We start from the raw sequence: 21,778 nt of genomic DNA on the forward strand, positions 1-21,778 counted from the left end.
GGGAAGGCACTGTTTTTGGGATGGCACTGTTGGGACGGCACTGTTTTTGGGATGTGCCGTTGGGAAGGCACTGTTTTTGGGAAGGCACTGTTGGGAAGGCACTGTTTTTGGGATGGCACTGTTGGGATGGCACTGTTTTTGGGATGGCACTGTTGGGAAGGCACTGTTTTTGGGATGGCACTGTTGGGATGGCATTGTTTTTGGGATGTGCCGTTGGGATGGCACTGTTTTTGGCATGGCACTGTTTTTGGGAAGGCACTGTTGGGAAGGCACTGTTGGGAAGGCACTGTTTTTGGGAAGGCACTGTTGGGAAGGCACTGTTTTTGGGAAGGCACTGTTGGGAAGGCACTGTTTTTGGGATGTGCCGTTGGGATGGCGCCGTTCCTGCCGCGCATCCCTGGGACGCGCTCTGGCTCAGCTGCTCCCGCGCGCTGGCAGCGCTCAGCGCCGCTTTTCTTGGTGTGCCAGCAGGCACCTGCGTGTCCTCACAGATCGGGACGTGACTTGGAGAACAGCGTGTGCTTGTGCATTGAGGGAGAGATGGCTGGTACTGAACCCAGCCTTGCCTCCTGCACGTGCCTCGCCCCATTTGCATGCGGAACACGCCGCTCTCTCCTTCCGTTCTCGCCTGCAGTTCTTTCCTCCAGGAGCAGATGTGCTCTTTCAGCTGTCCTTTATGCATACCCTGCCCTATCCGCTGCCCAGCTAACCACTGCTCTGCTTCCAAGTGCTGTTTCTTCCCCTGACAGTTGCTGTGTCCAGAGCTCATGTCTCAATGGCATTTCAGAACCTTGGTTAATAGAACAGTTTGAATTATTCAAGAGCTGGGAGCACATTTCTACTTAAAATTTAATTAGAAACCTGCCGTGTGTCATTTTACAATAAAGGATATTGTAATAGCATCCCTAAATTGGGCAGTCTTCTGTCATGCAAAGCCTCTGTATGAGAGATGCACCCAACCAGTGGAACTTACATGCTGCATGTGTGACAGATGCCATGTGATACGTTGTGGATCTGTGTGATGACATCTGTTAGGTTGTTTTCAATGTATAAACCCATTAAACCGTTTTAAACAGCTGCTGTTTAAGGAAAAAAGTTTATAGTGTAAGTTTTCCTTATGTGAGATTTCATTCAGTGTAGTGTAGCTCAGCATAGTTGGTAGCTCTGTCCCAGGCACACACTGGAAACACTGCATCAATCAAGGCACAGAACAGGATTGTTGTACTCCTAAAGAGAGAAAATTACCTGCTATGGAAGGACACCTGTGCTGGCTTCTTTTTGTCTTTATACAAAGATATTGGGCCTGAACTGGTACAGGATCTTGCAGATAGGCCAAATCTCCTGCTATTCAAAAGCTGTATTACCTTTCTCCATCTCTCCTTTTTTTTATGTCTGTCTGAGCTCTGTGTGGGGAGACTGCCCTGCCTTTGTGTGACTTCAAGGCTGCAAGAGCTAAAAAGCAATAACAATCTGCAGCTGCTGCATTTTTTTTTTTTTTTGTTAAGTGTACAAAAAACATCCTTTAAAAATATTTATAGAAAACATTTCTAGGGCCACCTGTTAGTCCATTAGAAAGTGAGAACAAACTCCCAGTGGAAAAGCACAGCTCAGACTAGGGCTCTGGTTCTCCTGAATAATGTGCTTTTGCTGATTTATGTTACAGAAGAGTGATTCTATATTGACATCAGTGAGCACTAACCTTTGGAAGGGCCCTGACATTTGTCTCATTCTGTCTGAGGGTGCACAAAAGTGTGCACTTGCATGTGTGTCATGCCATGCACAGCTGCTACCCAGTGGAGCCACACATGGAGGAGATGGATTAGGGGTCTGGTGGGAATGTGGATGCTATATCCTTATGGAAAGAAGCAGTGTGTGATTTGTACTGCTGCTAAAAAGCAAGTCAGTGGAGCTGTGAACCTGTTACTCCTGCATTCCTTCAGGCTTCCAGGGAACCCAGAAGCTTCTGGTTGTAGTTTGGGTATGGCTGCTTTGCTTCACCTTTGGTAGCAAAGCAAATTGGCCTGAGCCACAGATCAGCTCAGTGGACCTGCAGGGTCTGGCCCTTCCTCTCCTCCTTTCCTTTCTTCCCATTTCTCCATCTTGTTTTGCCTGGAGGCTTCCAGTCCCCTGTGTTTCCTGTTGTTACACAGATGTCCTTGGCAGCAGGTAAAACACCTCATCCAGCTTTAGGGCTAGAAGATGGGAGTCAGTAGGGTTGTAGGTCTCTCTGAATCCCTTGGTTTTGGTGAAGGGGTTGCATGATGCTGTATTCACCCTGGAGTTCTCCCTGTTTGCAGCTCTCAGTGTTCTCCTTTGGCTCAGTCAGGCTGCACTGCCCCACATGCTCCTCTCTTCCAGTGAAGGCTCGAGTGTGAGGCAGCCTAATCATTAATTGCTGGGAAGTGTGGGCTCCTGAAAATGGACACAAGACTTGTGGATGCCTCGTGCTTGAGGGCACTTAGTCCCTCTCCTGCCCTGCCCAACAGCTGAGTGCTCAAGGATTGGAGTGCATCATCCCATTTCCCAGTGTTACAGTGGGCTGGCATGAAGCTCACTTCATTACAGCCAGGAACTGCTCTTTTAGCTCCAAGGTGGTTGAAGACCAAGGGATGACTGTACTGGGAGCTATCCAATCTAGTTTTTTAGATTGGTGATTTCCTAGGACAGCATGTGGTGCTTTGTGGGATGGGGGAGGAAATTGTAATCTTTTAATTATTCATAGTAATTAGCAGAAGGGATTCCCAGGGGAGTTAGGATGAGGGATAGTGGGACAGACTGTTGTTAAGACTATATTCAAGAAAAAGTAAGTTTTCTGACCAGATAATGGAATAAAATACCTTCCATCTTCTTTGATAGTGAGATTCACTTCTTTCCATGATGAATTACTTGCCTCTGGCAAGAGAGATCCCGGTATCTCTCAGCCTTACAGAAATCTACTGCCTCTTCATCCAGACTGACAGCAGATCTGCAGTTCTTAATACCATCTTCAAGCCAATCATTAATGAAATGAAGCACCTGGTAAAGACTGTCTCCATAAGCAGCTTAGTGCTGAGCAGCCTCCTGCCCTAGCTCAGCTCCTGGGATGCCTCTTGTTTATGCCCTGGTTTAGTATACAGAGACAGGGGTGATCTATCTTGGGACAAGCCAGCTCTGTGAAGACATTGCTGCCAAAGGCTGTCATTTGACAGAGGGTTTCAGGGCAGGGTGTTACTCTGGTGCAGCTATCTCTGACAGTGTTTGGGTGAGGATGGCTTATTCTGCCTTTATTGCAGTCTCTGTGCTGAGCTGGGATAAGGTATGAGGCTATTTGGGAACAGTAGTCCTTGGTGCCCAGTCTGCACCTCAAGCACATTCAACCATAATGGCCTAATCACTTTGCTACTTTGGGTCTCTCTTTTGACTGTGATCTCTTTTGTGTGTGTGGACTTGTCTCAGAGTCTCAGATAATAACCTCTCCTAGTACTTCTGGAAGATTAGTATATTAGCCCCAACTGGCTTAATTCCAGCACCAGTAATTGTATTTTGCCTCTTTGAAATCCCCCTGTGGTTTCAATCAGCTGGAGTATGACTTTTTTGCAGTAAGCCTTACTGTTCTGTACTATAAAAGGAGAGCAGATACAGTTTCAGACCTGGCTGCATTTTCAGTGGAGTGCACTGTGTGATTCCCAAAGTTGGCAGATGTTTTAGTGTGAATGATGCTATGTGTTGTGATTGGAATCCAGGGATGGTCTTGTCTTTATTACAGTACCTTCTAGTTATCAGTAATTCAATCACTGGTTAACATGATCTCCCAGTTTAATCCAATAAACACCTTATGGTCAAGTTATGTGTACTAAAAAAAAAAAAAGAGGATCACCCTTTTCCTGAGTTGTCACAGTTGCTTTAAACAGTTAATAGCAAATACAGGGTAGGGAACCTTGTAGGGCAGTAACTGAGAGCAGCTCTTCTGAATGACAGAGAAGCAGAAATGTAATGAATTAAATGTCTGGCTGGGGAATTGTGCTTTGGCACAGTGCCATGTCCTGGTCCATCTGGTGTCAGGGAAGTTTTGATATTGATTTTGGAGAAAGCAGGACATTGCCTGAATGGTGGCTTCTGCAGAGGTTTGAAGCTAATGTTCACCTCTCCCAGGGAAAATCATCTCCCCAGGCAAAGAAATGGATCTGTGTGACCCAGACCTGGGTCTGCTTGAAGATGCAAAGGGCAAGGCTTGGAAAGGCTGTGAAAGATGTTTTTTTATTTAAAAAATACTGCCTGAGGGTTTTTGTAAGAGAGCTTGGAAGGGAAAAGCTGGGTGATTGTGGGAGGCAGCTGGATGCTGCAATATGCATGATATCACCACTGATGGAAGCCATTAAGGGGTGAAGCTAAGGATGTGGTGGTAAAGAGGTGAGACAGAGGTGTGTAATTTCATATCAGCCAACCAGACTCCCAAGGGGATGGTGTGGCTGAGAAGGTCTGGGAGGGTACATGATGCAGAGCTGTGCCTGCCTGCTACACTCCTCTGGTCCATCCCTGCTAGACTGTTTGCCAGAGGTGCTGGGACAGTTTCATCACTCCAGTGGTTGGTTCTCCTGAGCTGTCCCCCCTGTGATCAGGCTGGCTCCATTGTGGCTTGGCTGCTCTTGGTTGTGGTGGGAAAGGGGCACGTGCCATGTCTGTGTGTGGCCACAGGCTCCTCTTGTGCTCCAGCTACTGCTGATCTTGGTGGCAGACAGCAGACCCTGTCAGGGAAGGAGCTGATGGTGTGTGCAGTTACTACCTCCTCTCTCCTTGGGCATCCTGGGGCTTGGCAGAGTTCTGCTTCCTCCCTGGAATTAGATGAGCTGATAAACGAGCCAGGCAAATCTGGCATTGCAGCCAGCTCCATAACTCCTTTAGCAGAGAACTCTGTCCCATTCCTGCAGCAGGAGCATAGGCTGCTGTGTCCCTCTGCCTCTCTGTTCCATGGTTGCTGTTTCTCCCCACAAAAGTGGTGAGAAGGGAAGTGGGTGGCACTGCCACTGGAAGGTGGGGAGGGCTGTGGGTGCACTGCCATGTGCCCAGAGCATGGGCACCAGGTGTACTTGGTCTGCTGAAGGCAGAGGACAGCCAGGTGGGCCAAGGGGGTTGAAAACCACTGGCTGAAGGGGAGCTGCTACCTGAATGCTGGAAGAGATGCTAAAAATGGGACATGCCCTTTGAGTTCCCTGAGGGTTGGAGGGAAGAGGAATCAAGGGAAATGCTGAGAAGACTCTTCAAATGGGCAAGCTCTGCATTGCACAAATGAGTGACAGGCCAGCTGGTCTAGATGGGGGCTTGGGAAGAATATGCTGGGACCAGCTTAGGGGCTGATATCATACCTGGGAGATGGACAGGGTGCAAAGCTTCCTTCAAATCAAAGAACAGGGGTGTAAATGAAAAGAAATATGAGTGCCTTAAAGTGCCTTAAATCTGATCTTGAGAAGTTGGCAGATGCCCTTGTTAGTGAGACAGGAGAAGCTGATTCCAGACAGGAACTGTCTAGCTGAAGAGTCTGGAAGGAAGGATTGACTCATCATAGTTGGCATCTGGATGTGGCACTTGGGGATATGGTTTAGGGATGACAATAGTGCTGCTGGGTTGATGGTTGGACTAGATCTTGAAGGTCTCTTCCAACCTTGATGATTCTGTGATCCTTCCTGAACCTGGAAAGGGATTGAACCCCTTTGGTAATGGGGTTATATGGAGAGATTCTTGTTTTAAGGAGCACCCCTGTGCCTCAAGTTTCACTGTTCCCTACTTGAATCTGAGAAATAACCCCCTCAGGATTTGAGAGGAGTTGAGCTTCTAATCAGTGGGGTCTTATGAACCAGACAGAAGGATGTTCCCAGCTTAACATGCAGGGTAGTGGGGAAACTGATGACAAGTGGAATGTTAACCCAGTTAGTAGCAAGTGTGAGGATTCCTGTGTCTGCTTCTACCCTGTTGATTTGTTGGCCTAGAGAAGCAGTTCAGGTTTCAATCTCTGGCTGCCTTGTAAGACAGAAGTCTGCTGGGAGAGAGTGGAATGAGTCCTAAACTTTCTTTGCCCAGAAGAGATGGCAGAGGCAGCAGTTCCTCTGACATCTTTAGATCTTGTTGGTGGAAAGGCAGCATAGCTGCACCATGTGGGGCTTTCCCCCATGGGACCCAATGAATCTGGCAGAGCACTCTAAGGAAAGGTTGAGTGTGTGACTTCAAAGGAGAGCTGACAGGCTGGGAGCATTTCTGGTCCTGTGGGATGAACCTCACGCTGCTTTTTCGTGGTTTGTTTTTTTGCTGTGCCCATCTGCCTGCCAGTTCGTGCTCTGCTCCAGGTGGAAAGAGCACGGAAGAGAGGAAGGTGTAAAGGACTTGAGAATATCTTAGAATGTCTTTAGGCAAAGGAGATGGCAGATTGGATCACTGATCCTTGGAAACAACATCATATCTGACAGGGCCTTGTTTTAAAGGGCAAACCCCTCACTTTTCACCCACAGCATGTCAGGGCAGAGGGGGCTCTTGGTGCAAACCCTGAGTTATCCCTGCAGCAGCAGGAGCAGCAGAGCCCTGGGAGATGCACTAAGCTTCACTATCTGAAGGCAGTCCCACCCAAACCTCCTCAATCCCATGGCCTGTGGGTGTTCCTGCCATCCATCCAGCAAGGCAGTGACCATGTCTGCAGACACTGGGATGTTACCAGTTGGGAAGGCCTTTGGAAAGACCAGTGCCAGGCAGTGGAGGAGAGATGGGGTTTTTTTTGGGTCTGTGCTGCTGCTGATTGCTCTTGCCAGCCTCCTTGGCCTATGAGGAGGCATCAGCAGCTGGCTGTTGGGAAGCAAAAGTCTTTTAACCCTCAGGGTCTTTGGGTGGGGTGTCAATTTTGGGGTGCTCTCTGGTGAGACACAGCAGCAAAGCAACGTGACTTCTGTCCTGGGCAGTGAATCCCAGTGGCCTCTTTGCAGACAGAACTGGGAGTCAGTCTCCCCACCATGGCTCTGGAGGTCAGCAGCTGGGTAATCCTCACCTTTGGGCAACATCTGGGAGGAGCTGCTGACACCTTAAAGGGAATGAGCTGTGGGTTAGGAAAGCCACTTGCCAGCTGGACAGGAGGATCTTTACACCTCCTGCTTGGGGTGGATGGAACAGTGTGGTTTCTGCTGAGGAGGGCTGGGCAGGAGGAGTAGCAGGGCAGTCCTGATTGCCAGGGAATACCCAGGGCAGTGGGTGTGTATGCTGACACGGCCTCTCTGCCTGGGAGCTTGCACCCACTCTGGCAGCAGCGAGTGAGGGATATGTGGAGCTTTTTTGTGCAGATCTCTGTAAGGCATCCAGACAGCTGCTGCCCACTGTGCTCAGTGGAGCATCTGCTTTGGCAGGCAGGAGAGGAGACGGGAGCCTTGGGAATTTCAGACAGTCATTTACTTAATAACCATAGACAGAGCAGGGGGTTGATTTCTGGCTGTGAAGGGATCGTCTTCCTTCCCTTCTCAGTGAGAATGTGCTGTGCTTGGCTTGGGGAGAAAGGGAGTTAATTGGGATGCAGACTCCTGAAACAGAACTCCGTGGGTATGAGCAGTTTCTCAAGAAAGATGAAGGTTGATTTATGCTTTCTGGATTTGTGCCTGCCACCCTGAGCTAAACATATCTGATCTTACTGATAAGTTCCTTTTCCTGGGTCCCCAGCTCCTTGTTAGCTTCCAGAAGAAACCCCAGCCTGCTCTGACCTTATATTTGTGAGCTGCATCTCCTTCAGCATCTGTGTTTGTCTAGCAACAACACTTCCATTCGTGATCAGAGCCACAGAATAGCAAGGGCTGTAGTTGGAGGGAGGGGAGTTAGATTCAGCTGCTGTAGCAAAGCAAAACTAATTCAGATGTTTGTGGGATGACTTTTCTGCTCTGAAGTGCTGTACAAACTAAAATTCTGCATTTCGAATATGCCCAGGTCGATTCAGGGTTTGGTGGTAGTACTTAGCTGTGCCAGGAAGGAGGATTTGGTTTTCTGTCCTTTAGTTTCTCTCCTGTAGTATTTCCCATTTAGCTTGTGGCTGACTGCTGCTACCACCCCATATCTTTCTCAGTCCCATCTGAAATGAATCCCTGGCTTCTAGCTGATTCCTAACACTCATAACCTCAACTTAAAGATGCCAGGTGTCAAAACTGTTACTTATTGTCTGTGAAAGTGCCAATGGACAGACAGATATGGAGAGAACAAAGATGGAAATTATCCCTTGGGAATATGGGTTTACTGGGATGGGTAGATGGAGAAGTGCACGTAGTGGATGGGATGGTTCTTTGCTGTGGCAGGCTACCTGCCCTTGGAGGGTCTCTGCCATTCGACCCCCACCTGTGGCTGGACACATAATGGGGTATTCTCTGCCCCTCAGAGTTCTTAGTTCAGATGTAACATGAAGTCTTTTGGATCTCTTTTTAGATTACACCTTTCCTGCTTCATCTCAGAAGGCACTGCCGAAACAAAATGGGACACAAGTAGACAAATGGGAAATGGCCACTGTCCAGGCACCAGCAGAATTTGTGGAGCCTGACTTACACACTCCTTTCTCCACACTAGAGGAAGAGGAGGGGCTGCTCCCTATAGACCACTCAAGAGGAGGAATGGAGAGCCTCCAGACCTCTGGACCAGAGGTTACATCTTCTGAACCAGTGGACCAAGAGGACTCCTTCTCCCTTCTGTTTTCCACAGCCTCTTCCAGGCCAGGTGTTGTGACTGAGGCAGCCATAGGAGGGCAAGAAGAGGACTCTGTTTCTCCAGGCTTAGACCTTGGGAGCAGCATGGGACCAGGTCTCCTACCTGTGCCCTCTACTTTTTCTACTACAGTTGCTGCAAGATCTCCCATTGATTCGGAAGAACTCCTTGAGGTGACAACTGGAGACACTTGGGCTTTTGGGGGAGCAGATTCAGAGCTGGCTGTGGCTACCACAGGAGCAGAGCCTGCAGAGACCACAGTGGAGGCTGGTGGGGAAGAGCATTCAGCCAGGGAGGAGGTGTCAGAGCCCACAGTGGGGTGGGAGATGCTGGAGCCCACGATGCTGACCGAAATGGAGCAGACAGTGGAAACGCCTGTGGGGACACCCTCTCCTGCAAGCAGCTCCCCAGGCACCCAGACTCTTCCTGGTAGTGAGCAGCAGCCCTCTTCTGTGTCTCTGTGGGACAGAGCTGATGAGCCTGAGCTGGATCCCCTTTGGAATGACACCGAGTCAGCCACTGAGACTGCGGCAGCAGAGAGGAGCTCGTCACCCCCGGCTGGGGACGCCCGCATGGCCATGCTGCCCACGGAGCTGCCCTGGGACTCTGCTCAGGTTGCACTGGGATCAGGGGCTGGGCTGGGAGGTTGCAGTGGGGATATTTGGCTACTTCACTCCTGGGGAGTGTTTAAGCCCATCCCTGAGTCTGACTGCTGAAGTATGTTTTTCTGTTCACCCAGTCAAAGCTGAATTTTCAGGGAGTTATTCACAGCAGTTCTTAAGGTATCCATCATCCCTGGCCCCTCACATCTTCCTAGCTGCACAAAATCCTGCTTCTTAAACTGAAAGCTGAACACCTTTCTTCTGGGGCATGAACAGCAGAGAAAGCTCCTTGTTTCCTCAGCCTGCATTATTGGAAGTGTCAGGACAAACATGTCCCCAATGACTTCTGGAAGGGGAGTGAGAAGAAAGTGCTGTTTTTGCTACTGCTGCCTGCAGGGACCAGATGCAGAGGGGTGGAGAAGAGTACAGTTATATGTGAGGGTGTGGGAGAGGAGGGGTGAACTGCAGGTCCTGAATCCAGCAAACTGGCAGCTGGTTAAGAGAAAATGTGTAGCAGGAGCTGACTGGTGAGAAAGTACCAAGCAACGCTTTTAATTTTGCTTTTTGCCCCATGGTACTCAGGAGCCTGAACGAGTGACTTAGTCCCTCTGTGCATCCTATCCTGCTTGCAAAGTGCTGCCCTCTCTCACCAGTTTGTTTAAGGACCACAGAGGCTCCTGGTTAGGTTTTGTCTTAAGTGCTGACAAGGCTGCAGGCTAGACAGTTTTCCACTGAGAACCTGTGTCCTCCTTGAGTCTAGATAGAAGTGGAAGGTCAAGCTGTGGCAAGCTGGCAGAGCAGCTTTGTCCCTGTTCTGTGTTAGCACTGAAATGGTGATTGCTCCTTAGAACAGAGAGTTAAAGGACAGTCACATCCTTTGAGAAGTGCTTCTGGGAGTATGGCACAGTGCCCTGCTCCTGTCCCTTGTGTACCCTGTGCTTTCAGCAGCAGAGTTACATTCACACCTGAACCCAGCTGTCTTTGTCTTGTCTCTCCAGGTGATCTGTAAAGACTGGAGCAACCTTGCAGGAAAGAACTATATCATCCTGAATATGTCGGATAACATTGACTGTGTAAGTCAGTCCAGAGAGATTTCATGGCACGGGGGCAATGGTGCTTGGGAAAGTGAAGGCAGGCACAGCTCCTCCTGTCTGCTTTCACCACAAAACATTTTAAAAGCATGAAATCTCAACATATAGAGGCTGTGAAGAGAAGGGGAGGACAGAAATATTTTTGTTCTCCAAAAGGGAAAAAGAGTGGGTGGAGGGAGATGATTTTGCTCCAAGTCTCGCACATGTCAGTTCCATATTGGATTTTTTACTAACTTCTGGCTGCTAGTCTGTGATAGTCAGTACCTGGATTGTCATGAGACATGAGAACTTTTAACATTGCACCTCTTACAGGATTGAATGCAGTTCTCCTTCCTTCTCTTCCTTTTTCTTCCATTCCTTCCAGCATATAGTAACAATCCTCTGATGGCTCAGAGGAATAGGGACTCCCATTTGGACTGTGCATGGATAAGTATCAAGCAGTTATCACTAAATCTTCCTTAAGGGTCTCTTCTTCCAACCCTATTATCTTGTGTGTTATCTGTGTCTGTTAACCAGCCATGCTCTGCTAATCCAATGCCTGTCCACCCATCCTCATAAAGCTACAGTTAATTCATGACCCCAGAATCCGTTGTGGATCCCTGATAAAAGGGCTTGCTCACTTCTGCTGGGCCTTTTATCAGGCACTTAAAAAGCAGTTGTGAAAGGCCTGGGGTCAAGGTGCCTTTCATAATTCTAAGAAATTAATATAAGCCTGACAACCTGAGACTAAAATGTTTCATTGAGGAATTGTGTTCTGGCCTCATGCATCTGCACTCCTGCTTTGTGGGGCTCCTGCTGTGGGCATAGCCAGCTGGTTGTGTCACTGCAGGGTTGCTCTGTGGCACTGACCTCTTGCAACTTCTGGTGAATTCTTGTTTGGTTTGTTTTGCTTTTTTTTAAAGGTGATCTTTCTGAGGACAGGGAAAATGGGGAAATTCCTATACACAGTAAGACATGCCAACTGCTCTAAGAATAGATGAAAAGTCAGTCTTTCTCCTCCTAATTCAGGCAAACCGGTGTGGAGAGCTTTAAGTATCTCTGCTACAGTTCACAACTGTAAAGCAGAAAAGGAGTCCTTGAAAACCAGAGTCCTTCTACCCTGTTTCCTTCATGTCTCATCACTCTCTCTCCCACCTCTGTGGACTTCAAATGCTAATTAATTTTGTAATATGTAGTAAGTTCCTTTCTGTGGTCATTTGTGTTGTTTAAACCACTGTAAGGGGAAGAACTGAAAAGCAGATGTGCAGATGTATCTTGATCAAATTATGTCTTTGCTGTTGAATCCTCAGTTCTGCCTTGCTGGAGGAAGATGGTGCCCTGAGATAGGCAGGACTGAACTGTTTTTCTACTTGATTTCATGTTTCAAAACATATTTCCCACTGAATGATTTGTGCCGTGCTACCCCTTATTCAAAGGGACATTTGTCGACATACATATTTAACATGAGCATCTCATCATTCCCTGCCTCCCATTACCACTTTGCATGAGTGAAGCTGGAATCAAGCTCTTCATCTTTCCACTGATGTTGATGCAGTTTTTTTCCTACCCTTGGTAATTTGCTCAGTTTGTGCACCTCACCTACTGTCTGCCTGTCCCTTTTGTTTTTTGGTGTCTGTATCAGAACTCTGTGGTGTTTGGGTTTCTGGGGTTTTGAGGGAGAGCCTGTGTTCTACAGCAAGTGCTGTAGTTTAAATTAGTGTGAGTGGGTATTCCTCACATATTTCAATGTTTTGGTGCCATGATCTGGTGTGTATTGAGTCCCACTGAAAAGCTGAGGGACAAGGAGTGTGCTTAGCTCCTTCCAGAAGGTTGTGCTTTGAGCTTCAATTCACTTCATGGCACCAGGCTTTTACCTGCTGCAGGGATCATGTCTGTATTTCTGGGTTAAGCTGGAATCCTGTTTGTCTTCCCACTGGGCTCCAGGCACTCAACATACCTGGAAAGTTTGCCCAAGTGAGGACTGCAGGATCTGACCTAGCAGTGGTACCTGGCTATGCACTGGGAGGTGACCTCCACCTTGGCACAGGTGCATTCAGGTTCCTTCACTGCTCCCTCCTCTCCACCATGGAGAATTGATCAATGCTCTGCAACCTCTGCTTTCCCCATCACCAGAAACATCTCACTTCTGTCCTCCTGCTCCTGGCTCAGCTGCTCCCCTTTCCTCTGCATCCCCCAAAAGAGAGCCTCAGACTGGCAGTGGGACCATGAGCTGGAGCTGCAGCTGAGCATTGTGGTGCTGCATTACAGTGCTGCTTCCTCATGCATCTCCTCCTGCTTCCCCATACCAAAACTCGTCATTTCATGAGAGGAGGCACTGCCAGGCTCTTGTGATTCAGGCTCCAGTCATCGATGTCTTCTCCAATTAGGCCATTTTTGGCACAGGCCTGTGCCTGCCCTGAGCGCTTCAAATTGCCATGGCAACAAGAACTCTCCATTTTATTAATCATCTGTGTGGCCTTCAGGTTGGCATGGCAACTGGAGATGAGAATAGAAACACAGGAGTGAGAAAGCAGCAAAGGCGCCTGCTGAGGGATGGCTGGAGCACGCCAGGCTGAGCGGCACCCCCGACCCAGCTCTGGCTGTAGGCAGGAGCCTGGCTGCTTCCTTCTCACACCATCATGTTGCTTCAGGATCCCTGTGTGCCAGGAGAGCTTGGTGTGGGGCACAGGAGCTGAGGAGGAAGGTTGGTGCAGCAGGAGGTGTTTGTGGCTCCAGCCTGGGGCACCGTGCAGCAGAGCGTTGCACCAGGTTTATCACTGCTGGCTTTTGGGCACATGTGAGCTCTCAGCTGTGCCAGCCCTACAGTGCTACAGCTGCCTTGTCCCTACCATGCACTCACCAAGGTTCCTTTCCTGTGCCAGGAGGAATTTCGATTGGAGAGGGGTCCCCAGCTGTTGGCACTGGTGGAGGATGCCTTCTCCAGGCAGGCAGAGGGGCTGCAGGACCGCTGGCTCATCTCTCTGAGCAAACCCAATGAGAATGACAAGCACTTGCTAATGACGCTGGCAGGGGAACAGGGTAAGTAAGTGCTGGCAGAAAGAGCCTTTCTGTGATGGGGAGATTTATATGGAGATTTATATGTATTTATATGGAGGTACACAGCCATGTTGTAAGGAGCTTTTGCTTTCCAATCCATTGCTATCCCACCAGTTCTCAGTGTTCACTGGACTTGAGGGATGGAGAGGGACTGAGGACATCTTTCTTCACATCTGCTTTCTGGGTTGTCCCTCACTGCTTGCACAAAGCACTGCACGTTGCACTTCTGCACATTGCCTTCAGCTTTGCTGCCTCCCTGGTTTGCAATTCCCTGAGCATTTGTCAGGTTTCTTCTTATGTACTCCCCATCATGGAAGGATATGACAGCCTGCTCTTGTTTCACTTCCCAACCTATCAATTCTGAAGTCCTGTCTGAACTAGGATGGTCCTCACAGTGCTCTCCTTCATCCCCAAGGAAACAAAAGCTGACAGTGACATGGGCTGGACTGGAACATTTTACCATGTCTTTATTCCCATTTTGGTTCAGGGGTCCTTTTCCTGCCTGCTTAGTGACAGAGGTTTCTAATGTTGACATTATGGCCTCTATGACCTTTGTGAACCTGTCTCCATGACTTTTTGAGTGCTGCTGCTTGCTCCCAGAGCAGACACGGATCCTGAGAGCTTCTGTGGTGGTGGGGAGGGTACCTAGGTTGCTCTGCTATCAGTTCATCCCTGGATATTTTTTACTCCTTTAAAGAGTATTTGGAGGTACCCTTGTCTGTGATCCTGTGTTCTTTCAGCCTCCTGACATAAAACACCAATGAACAAAAATGTGTGTTTCCCTGCCTCCATCCTGCTGGGGATTTTATACTGATGAATACATCTGACTGAGTAACCTGAGCTGAGAGCAGCACTGATCTCTTCCTGTACTTTACAGGTGTTATCCCTACAAAAGATGTTCTCATGGCACTGGGGGATGTTAAGAGGAGCTTAGCTGAGGTAAGAGCCTGTCTGCCTGCATCCATTTGTCAAGACCAGTTATACAATTAAAATAAGCAACTTGAAAACTGGGAGCATATCTCATTCTAACCAAGTGCTGAACCCAGAGCAGGCAAACAGATGAGTCAGATGCTTGGCAAACTCCCTGCTCCCCTCACTGATAGTAGCCAGGCCATCAAATGTCTGCTCCTTTTAAGAGAGTAACTATGGGCTATTCTCTCCCTGCTTTTCTGGCTTGGTTGTGAGACTGCTTTTCACACATTCATTTTGTTGGGATTCTCAGTGTCACCCCTTCCATACTATTGTCCAAAGCAGTGTGGGTGCTGCAGACCCCCACATTTGGCCCTGCTCACCCTCCAGCTGTTTTACAAACATTGGCTTCTCTTGACATGTTCACACACCTTCTACGCTTCCAGGGTCTGCATTTCACTCCTGAAACAACTGCCTCCACAAAGGCAGGCAGAGGACCTGAGTCAATGGATACCAGACTCCTCTGCCATCTTCCTCTATTCCCTTCTAACCCTGGGCAGCTTGGAAGAGGATAGAGATGAGGACAAATCAGTCCCATGATCTCTGGCTTTGCCCCTTTGTCCTACAGGGTATGTAGGACCTGATTCTGCTTGAGTTTTTGTGCCAAGCACTGGATTAATTTTGCTGATTTTAGCAGCAGGATCGAGCCACTGCCTTGCTGGCTGTCTGCTCTCAGGTTTTTCCCTGACCTAACAAACTGGTGCAGTTAGACAAAGCAAATTAACTGCTCAGTGGTGTATTGATTGGCTTACACCAGAGAAAGTGCAAAAAGCCAACCCTGTAGAAATTGTGGGACTGAAGTATCAGCAGCTAGAACTGTCCAGAAAGAAGGATTTGTGTGGATGCAAGGTTTAACTTTGCAATTGTAGCTCCGGGTTAATGTGAGTTCTACCAGAGCCTCCTTGCCCCATGCCTCTGGCTTTCTGGCTCTGTCAGTAATGAAACTCTGCTCACAGTGCTGCCCTTGCACAAGCATGAGATTGCAAGGAGGAGGGAGGATATTCTCTTACACTGGTCACACTTACTACTGAATTGATACATAACCTGTTTCAAATCTGCCAAGTCACTGGGACCAACCTGGGCTGTTTGCTGACAGCCACGGGGGGCCAGTTTCTAGGGCAGCTATTCTTAAGCTTTTATACTCAGCAGGCAGCTGTCCACTTTCAAGACCTTGTAAAGACCACTATGCCCTCTTAGAACCTGAGCTTTACTGGAAAGCTATTTATTAGGGTTACATTCTCTGTCAAGCAGTTAGCAAAGCCTCAACACCCATCAGTGCTCTGTAGTTTGTCTTGGGGACTCTAATTTTGGATAGTTTCTCCTATGAAAGCCTCCTACACAAAGGTGTGATATCCTTGTGCAGGTGAGCAAAATAAAATTGTGCCTACTGTCATTTGCTGATGTGTCACCTTTCATGGAAAATGAGCTTTCTAGTAATGTAAGATGGTGTATAACCTGAGTCTCCAACCCTGGCTTTAGTTCCTCTGCCCACATTCGTGGTCCTGTACTTGGACCCTGGAAACTCTGAACAGGATTCTATCTGCCTGCAGGACTTTTAGTGTACTGCTTCCTTCCTTCCAGATTGGTATCCAGAACTACTCGACCACCACGAGCTGCCAGTCGCACCCTAACCAGACGCGCAGTGATTATGGGAAGCTCTTTGTGGTGTTGGTGATCATTGGCTCCATCTGTGCCATCATCATTGTCCTGGGGCTCATCTACAACTGCTGGCAGAGACGCCTGCCCAAGATGAAGAACATGGTGAGCACAGGACGGGTGGAGAAGTTGGCCAGACTCTTAGCCCTGGGGATGGAGGAGATTGGGAAGTTAGGAGGGCAATTGTTTTGCCCTGTCCAATTATGGGGCATAGCTGGATACACTGCTGGAGCAGCAAAGGAGTTCATTCAGGTGTAAGAGAGATGCAAATGTGCTTAGGACAGCTCATTTCCACTCTGAGGGTTGGGCTGGGAATAAATCTACCTCTTCCCACTGACTCCACAAAGGTCTCAGTGACCCTCATAGCCTGGTCTGATTGTGCTTCTCAGCAGCATTAAGAGCTGTCCCCCTTTGTGTCCCTTTGTGTCCTCTCGTCCCTGGCAGTCGCACGGCGAGGAGCTGCGCTTTGTTGAGAACGGCTGCCATGACAACCCCACCCTGGACGTGGCCAGTGACAGCCAGTCGGAAATGCAGGAGAAGAAGCCGAGCGTGAACGGGGGGAACACCATCAATGGCCCCGACAGCTGGGATGTCCTGATCAATAAGCAGGCGAGCGAGGATGTGGATGTGTTTGAGGAAGACACGCATCTTTAGAAAAAGAAAGGAGGGATCCACCCTCTTAAACACACTTGTTTTTCTCCTATCTTGACTGACGGACCATGGGATCAGGTGGCTTCTCAGGAACTTCATAAAACCTTTGAACAAGTCTTTGGGCAAGTTTTCCCTATGGAAGTCCTGAGCCTGCATCTGAGGCTTGGAGCCAGGAGGATCACAGAACAGAGGGAAGTGGGAGGGGTGGGTTTATAGATCTCTGTGTGTGTGTTCCTATCAGTAGCACCAATGCTTTCATTACCTTTAAATGCACTTACTGTAGCTCTGTGGTAGTGGCTGAGACTGTCTGGATTGGAGAAACAAGCTGGTGGGGCTGCCTGCCACCAAGAGTCCAGATTTGGGGAGTAAATTCACTCTCCAGATACTGACCTTGAGACCATATTCAGTCCATGCAGGTGCAGTAAAACCTGTGCATTTTGGATGGAGGGGAGCCAAGATTCTGTCGATGTTCTGGGCAGAGTTTGCATTCCCCATGTGAAAACAGGTTTTTTAGTGCTCTAGCGTTCAGCTACTAATTGTATGAGAGCTGATGTTTACATTTGGGGAAAACACCCCTCCCACCACTCCCTGCTGTCATGTCTTTTCACCCCTGGTACCACAAACAGCCCCACTCCTTTTTTCAGCTCCACAACTCCAAGCTGAGCTTGCAAAGTTTGAGCACTTTACCCTTGCTTGACTGATTGCAGAGAATTCAGTGCCATGGTGCAGCATTTAAGATGGAAACATGCTTTAGGTTGGAGCGTTGCTCAAAAATGGTGTTTACATGCCTCTTTCACAATAGCCTGGGAAATCAGCAGGAAAATATCCCTTGTCTTGTGTAAGTTTCAAACTAGCTGGCCTTTTCCACTCCAGTTCTAGTTTTCAGGTTAGTTTGGTTTCAGTTGGTCATTTTGCAGTAAGTATAAGGACTATGTGAAAGTTTAAAAATAGGGAAACAAGTAATGATGTCATCCTTTTGTTTCAATTTCAGCATCCTGCTCTGAGGGAAGGGTGGAAGTGTTTAATATCCCACAGGTATATATCGGGGTAACATCTTTAAAATCACTGCATTTAAACAATGTAAGAGCCAGTTCTGATGAGATGAGAATCAGATGTAGGAGCTCCCCAATGAATGTTTCTCAGGCATGCCTCAGGCAACTTTGAGGCTCCAGCTCCCTGAAGATGTGTGCTAAAGGCACGTGGATATGTGTAATTGTTCTCTGAGCCCTGCCTAAACTACTGTCAAGCCTGAAATCCCAGAACATTTGTTTCTTCTGTCATTGAGGGATTGAGGGACTTGCTTCGGTCAGAGGCAGTACTTCTCTCCCTAGTGGTGGTGATCTGCATGCTTGCTTCCTGCGAGATGCAGCTTCACACTTGCTCTTGAAGGGAACCTTTGTACACAGAGGCCCCAGATGTGCAGCCTGTAAATCTATCACTGTATGTATAGAGACCTCTAGCATGTTCCTCCCTGGTGGGTGTGCCTGAAGTCAAGGTGCCAGAGTCTGTTGTTGCAGTTTGCGTAGCGCTTTGCATGCAAACTGAATCACAGATCACCTTGATGTAGGACCACTCTGGTAGCAGTTTATTAAGGATTCAAGAAAGGTGATAACCTTTGGTTTCCTATCCAGATTCCAATTTTCAGTGGTTTTAGCCTGCCTCCATATCTTTCCTGGTGTTATGTAGGACACAGTGATCATCAGCTCCTTTTGTACCTTGGTAGGGTTGCAGAGATGCTCAGAGTTCCTTCTCCTGCCCCAGCAGCTGGAAGTGGGGGACAGTCCGTGGATGCAGACAGCCATACACACCCCTCTCTGGGTGGCTCCTGCTGAATTTGATGGGTCTGTGCAGTAAAACTGCACAAGTCCATTGGCTTTGTTGAAGGCACTTTGGGGCTCAAAGGATTAAATGCAAATTGTTGTTATGGTGAGTAAATTAAAGCATGGAGTTAAAATTTGAGGTTTTATAGCACTTAGCATAATGGGTCCTGGCATGCCCGTGGCCTTTAGGCATCTGCACCGTGTAAATCTTTCCAAGTCCAATAATCCTCATCAAGTATGTTTTGAATGCCCAATGGCTGTTAAAAAGATAATGCCACCAATCAGATGTGAATCATTTCACCCACAAATGGCTTCCTTGGTGAATATCCCTGCTAAGAGCTACTTTGCTGCCCTGTTTTCTCTCCTCTATCCTAATTCAGAGAAACAACAAGGCACTGATAAAGCAATGCTTCTGGCCAGGCTCAGCACCTCCCAATCTCATGTAAAGTCTTCAAACATTAAAGAAACCAAGGGGCTATGTGGGTTCAATAATCAGCTAGCAAGTTCTCCTAATTTTCTCTTCTGGCCTTTTGTGGCCTGGAGGATTTTCCAGAGATGCTCTTCTCTGTCTGGAGTATCCAGGTAATCTGAGAGACACTTTAAGGGTGGCTGTTGAGGCTGAGGACACTTTTCTGCTGTCTCTTACAGGGTGCACCTGGCTGTATGATCCCAGTTTAGCTTCAGAAATCTACTGGTTGATAGAATTTCACTTTAGTCTGGTGGTACTTTTTATCCTTTTACAGTTTGTTTTTTCTCTGTATCATTTTTTGCACTAGGCTGATCTTGTCAAGTCGATTGCACTGTTGTCCCTCTCCTGCCAGCCCTGCAGAGATGGGTCATCTCCAGGGACCTGCAGGCTGGGAAGCACTGTAGAGAGGCTGTTGGTAGCCCACTTTACTCTGTCCAGTGCTTGCATTTCCAGCTCTGCACAGGGAGGATGTAAAGAGGAAGAAAACCTTTGTCTTAGCATTTGTAACAGGAAGCTTTTCTATCACCCTAATGTAGTTAAACTTCTTTTTAATAAAAACTGTGAATGCTGGACTTCTCAGAGCAGTGTGCCAGGTGACAGAGCAGATGAAGGAGACAAAGCAATTCCTGGAAAACTTACACGGACATCACCATAATGCCATCTGCCAAATGTTTGGTTGCACTGACACCTGGTGGCGGTTGGGATTGGAAACGAAAAATTAAAAAAAAAAAGAAAAAAAAGAGAGAACTTTTCTCTTAGCTTTGGGTATTTGTTTCCTGTGACTTGCCTAGGATAACCTGCTTTATTCACGAGGGGCTGCAGGACTCAACTGTGAGCAGAGGGGCTTGTACCAGGCATGTCAAGGATGGTTTGTGTGAGGACATCCTTGTCTGCAAAGTAGTGAGATGGGACATTCCCTGGCGTCACCAGTATAAAGGCCCTGGGTAGCAACACAGGGTTTCATCTCCATCTTCCTGCTTTGTGTGCCACTTGCTCCCTCTGCTCCTTGGGACCACAGCTAGAATGCAGACTCTGCCCTGGAATGGAGGTGGTTCTTCAGAGAGAGCATCAGGTGCTGTTGTGAGGAGTGCAGTGCCTCGGGGAGCACTGGCGATAGCATCGTCTGGATGCATGGCCAAGAGCAGAGTGGCTCTCCATCTCTGGGGGATCATGGCCAGGCAGGATCTGGGATGGCCAAGCTGCAGATTACTCCAAGGTGTCACCCAGAGATCTGGAATTGTGCCTGTAACATGGAGTCTAACATGTCCTGGGACTCTGCATCCTCCACACCGCCTTGGAGTATGTAGGGTGGAAAGAAACAATGAGGAGTGACCCAGTAATTGTGCTGTGAAGGATGTAATGCAGCTTGAGGATACAGTTCAAGAGACACTTTAAGGATCCCTCTGGCAGAGGATATGGTGTGAAATGAAGGAACATTATCCTAAGGACTATTGCAGCATGACCTTAGAGCATTGCAGCGGGGTCCCACTGCAGCCACTGCCATCAGCAACTTGTCTGTTCCCATCTGCCTTTGCAGCCATGCAGGAGCACATCTGTCCTTCTCAGCAGGTTTGGGACAGCTCCAACAGTCAGACACAACAAGCACCTTCATCTGTGCTGGCTCATGAGAGCCTCATGTGCTCATCTAAGCTGACAGCCAGGCTTTGAGCCGTTCTCAACACCTTCATTCCTGCTGGACACAAACTGCAAGCCCTGGCCGCTGCTCAGGATTGCTGCGGAGAACACTTAGAAACACTTGTGTCTGGCCCTGGAAATAGCAGGGTTGTGGTTTTGTTTTCTTTGCAATAAAACACACCTTCTGGGTGTCTGAACACTGACCTGAGTGCAGTGCTTTGCTTGGTTAGCTCTGCCTGAATTCATGTCTGCTGCATCTTGTAATGCAGTACTGGCCAGGGTTTCTCTGCTAGGATGGCAGCCTGGCTCCCTTCCCCACAGTACACTCCTTAATTCTCCCATCAGAGATTTCTGTGGAAGCCCTGAGCCATGCCAGGTGCCCAGGCTGTGGAAACAGGCTTTCCCCCTGGAGAACTCTGCCCCTCCAGTACCCACAGGACCAGCCCGGGACACCTTTCCTGCTAGAGTGGCTTAGCACAAGCCCCTGTTCCACAGCAGAGTCCTGCCTGTGTGCCCTGTGCCACGTGTGTCCCACCCAGCTCTCCACCATCCCACACCTGCTCCAGACCTGGACCCCTACAGAATCACAGAATTATCAGGGTTGGAAAGGACCTCTGGAGATCATCCAGCCCAGCCCCTGCCAAGGCAGGGTCACCCAGAGCAGGTGACACAGGAACACATCCAGGTCGGATTTGAATGTCTCCTGAGACTCCACACCCTCCCTGGGCAGCTGTTCCAGGGCTCTGCCACCCTCAACCTAAAGAAATTCTTTCTCATGTTGAGGTGGAATTTCTTATGTTTTGCTTTGTGGCCTTTGCTCCTTGTCCTGTTGCTGGGCACCACCAAAACGAGTCTGGCACCATCCTCTTGGCAGCTGTATTTGAATGGATTAATGAGACCCATCCTGTCCCAAGTGCTGCACGGAGCCCAGAGAGAGCCCTGCCATATGTTCCAAACCCCATCCTAAACATGTTCTGGGCCAGCTCCCTCCTCAGGTGTGTTCCAGACCCATCTTCCCAGTTTGTTCAGGGCCGGTTCCCTTTTCCCGAGTCCCGGCTCCAGCCGGGTTCCCCCGGTTTGTTCAGGGCCGGTTCCCTTTTCTCGAGCCCCGGTTCCAGCCCAGTTTCCCGGTTTGTTCAGGGCCGGTTCCCTTTTCCCGAG

At 48.7% G+C, this 21,778-nt stretch overlaps 1 protein-coding gene across 1 annotated transcript in view; it reads left to right on the forward strand.

The window, feature by feature from the left end:
- PODXL2 (podocalyxin like 2) overlaps positions 1–20,820 on the forward strand; it is a 33,185-nt gene extending 12,365 nt beyond the window's left edge. Inside the window, exons 3-8 of the mRNA XM_071439657.1 lie at positions 8,416–9,302; positions 10,289–10,363; positions 13,243–13,399; positions 14,295–14,356; positions 15,968–16,147; positions 16,487–20,820. Coding sequence (XP_071295758.1) covers positions 8,416–9,302; positions 10,289–10,363; positions 13,243–13,399; positions 14,295–14,356; positions 15,968–16,147; positions 16,487–16,696 — 1,571 coding nt within the window. The 3' untranslated portion in view covers positions 16,697–20,820. The remainder of the gene's footprint in view (positions 1–8,415; positions 9,303–10,288; positions 10,364–13,242; positions 13,400–14,294; positions 14,357–15,967; positions 16,148–16,486) is intronic.
- Positions 20,821–21,778: the final 958 nt, after the last annotated feature.

The sequence above is a fragment of the Agelaius tricolor genome, unplaced genomic scaffold, assembly GCF_023055355.1.
Source record: "Agelaius tricolor isolate 1412-34295 unplaced genomic scaffold, bAgeTri1.0.p SCAF_14, whole genome shotgun sequence".
In the NCBI taxonomy this organism is placed as follows: domain Eukaryota; kingdom Metazoa; phylum Chordata; class Aves; order Passeriformes; family Icteridae; genus Agelaius; species Agelaius tricolor.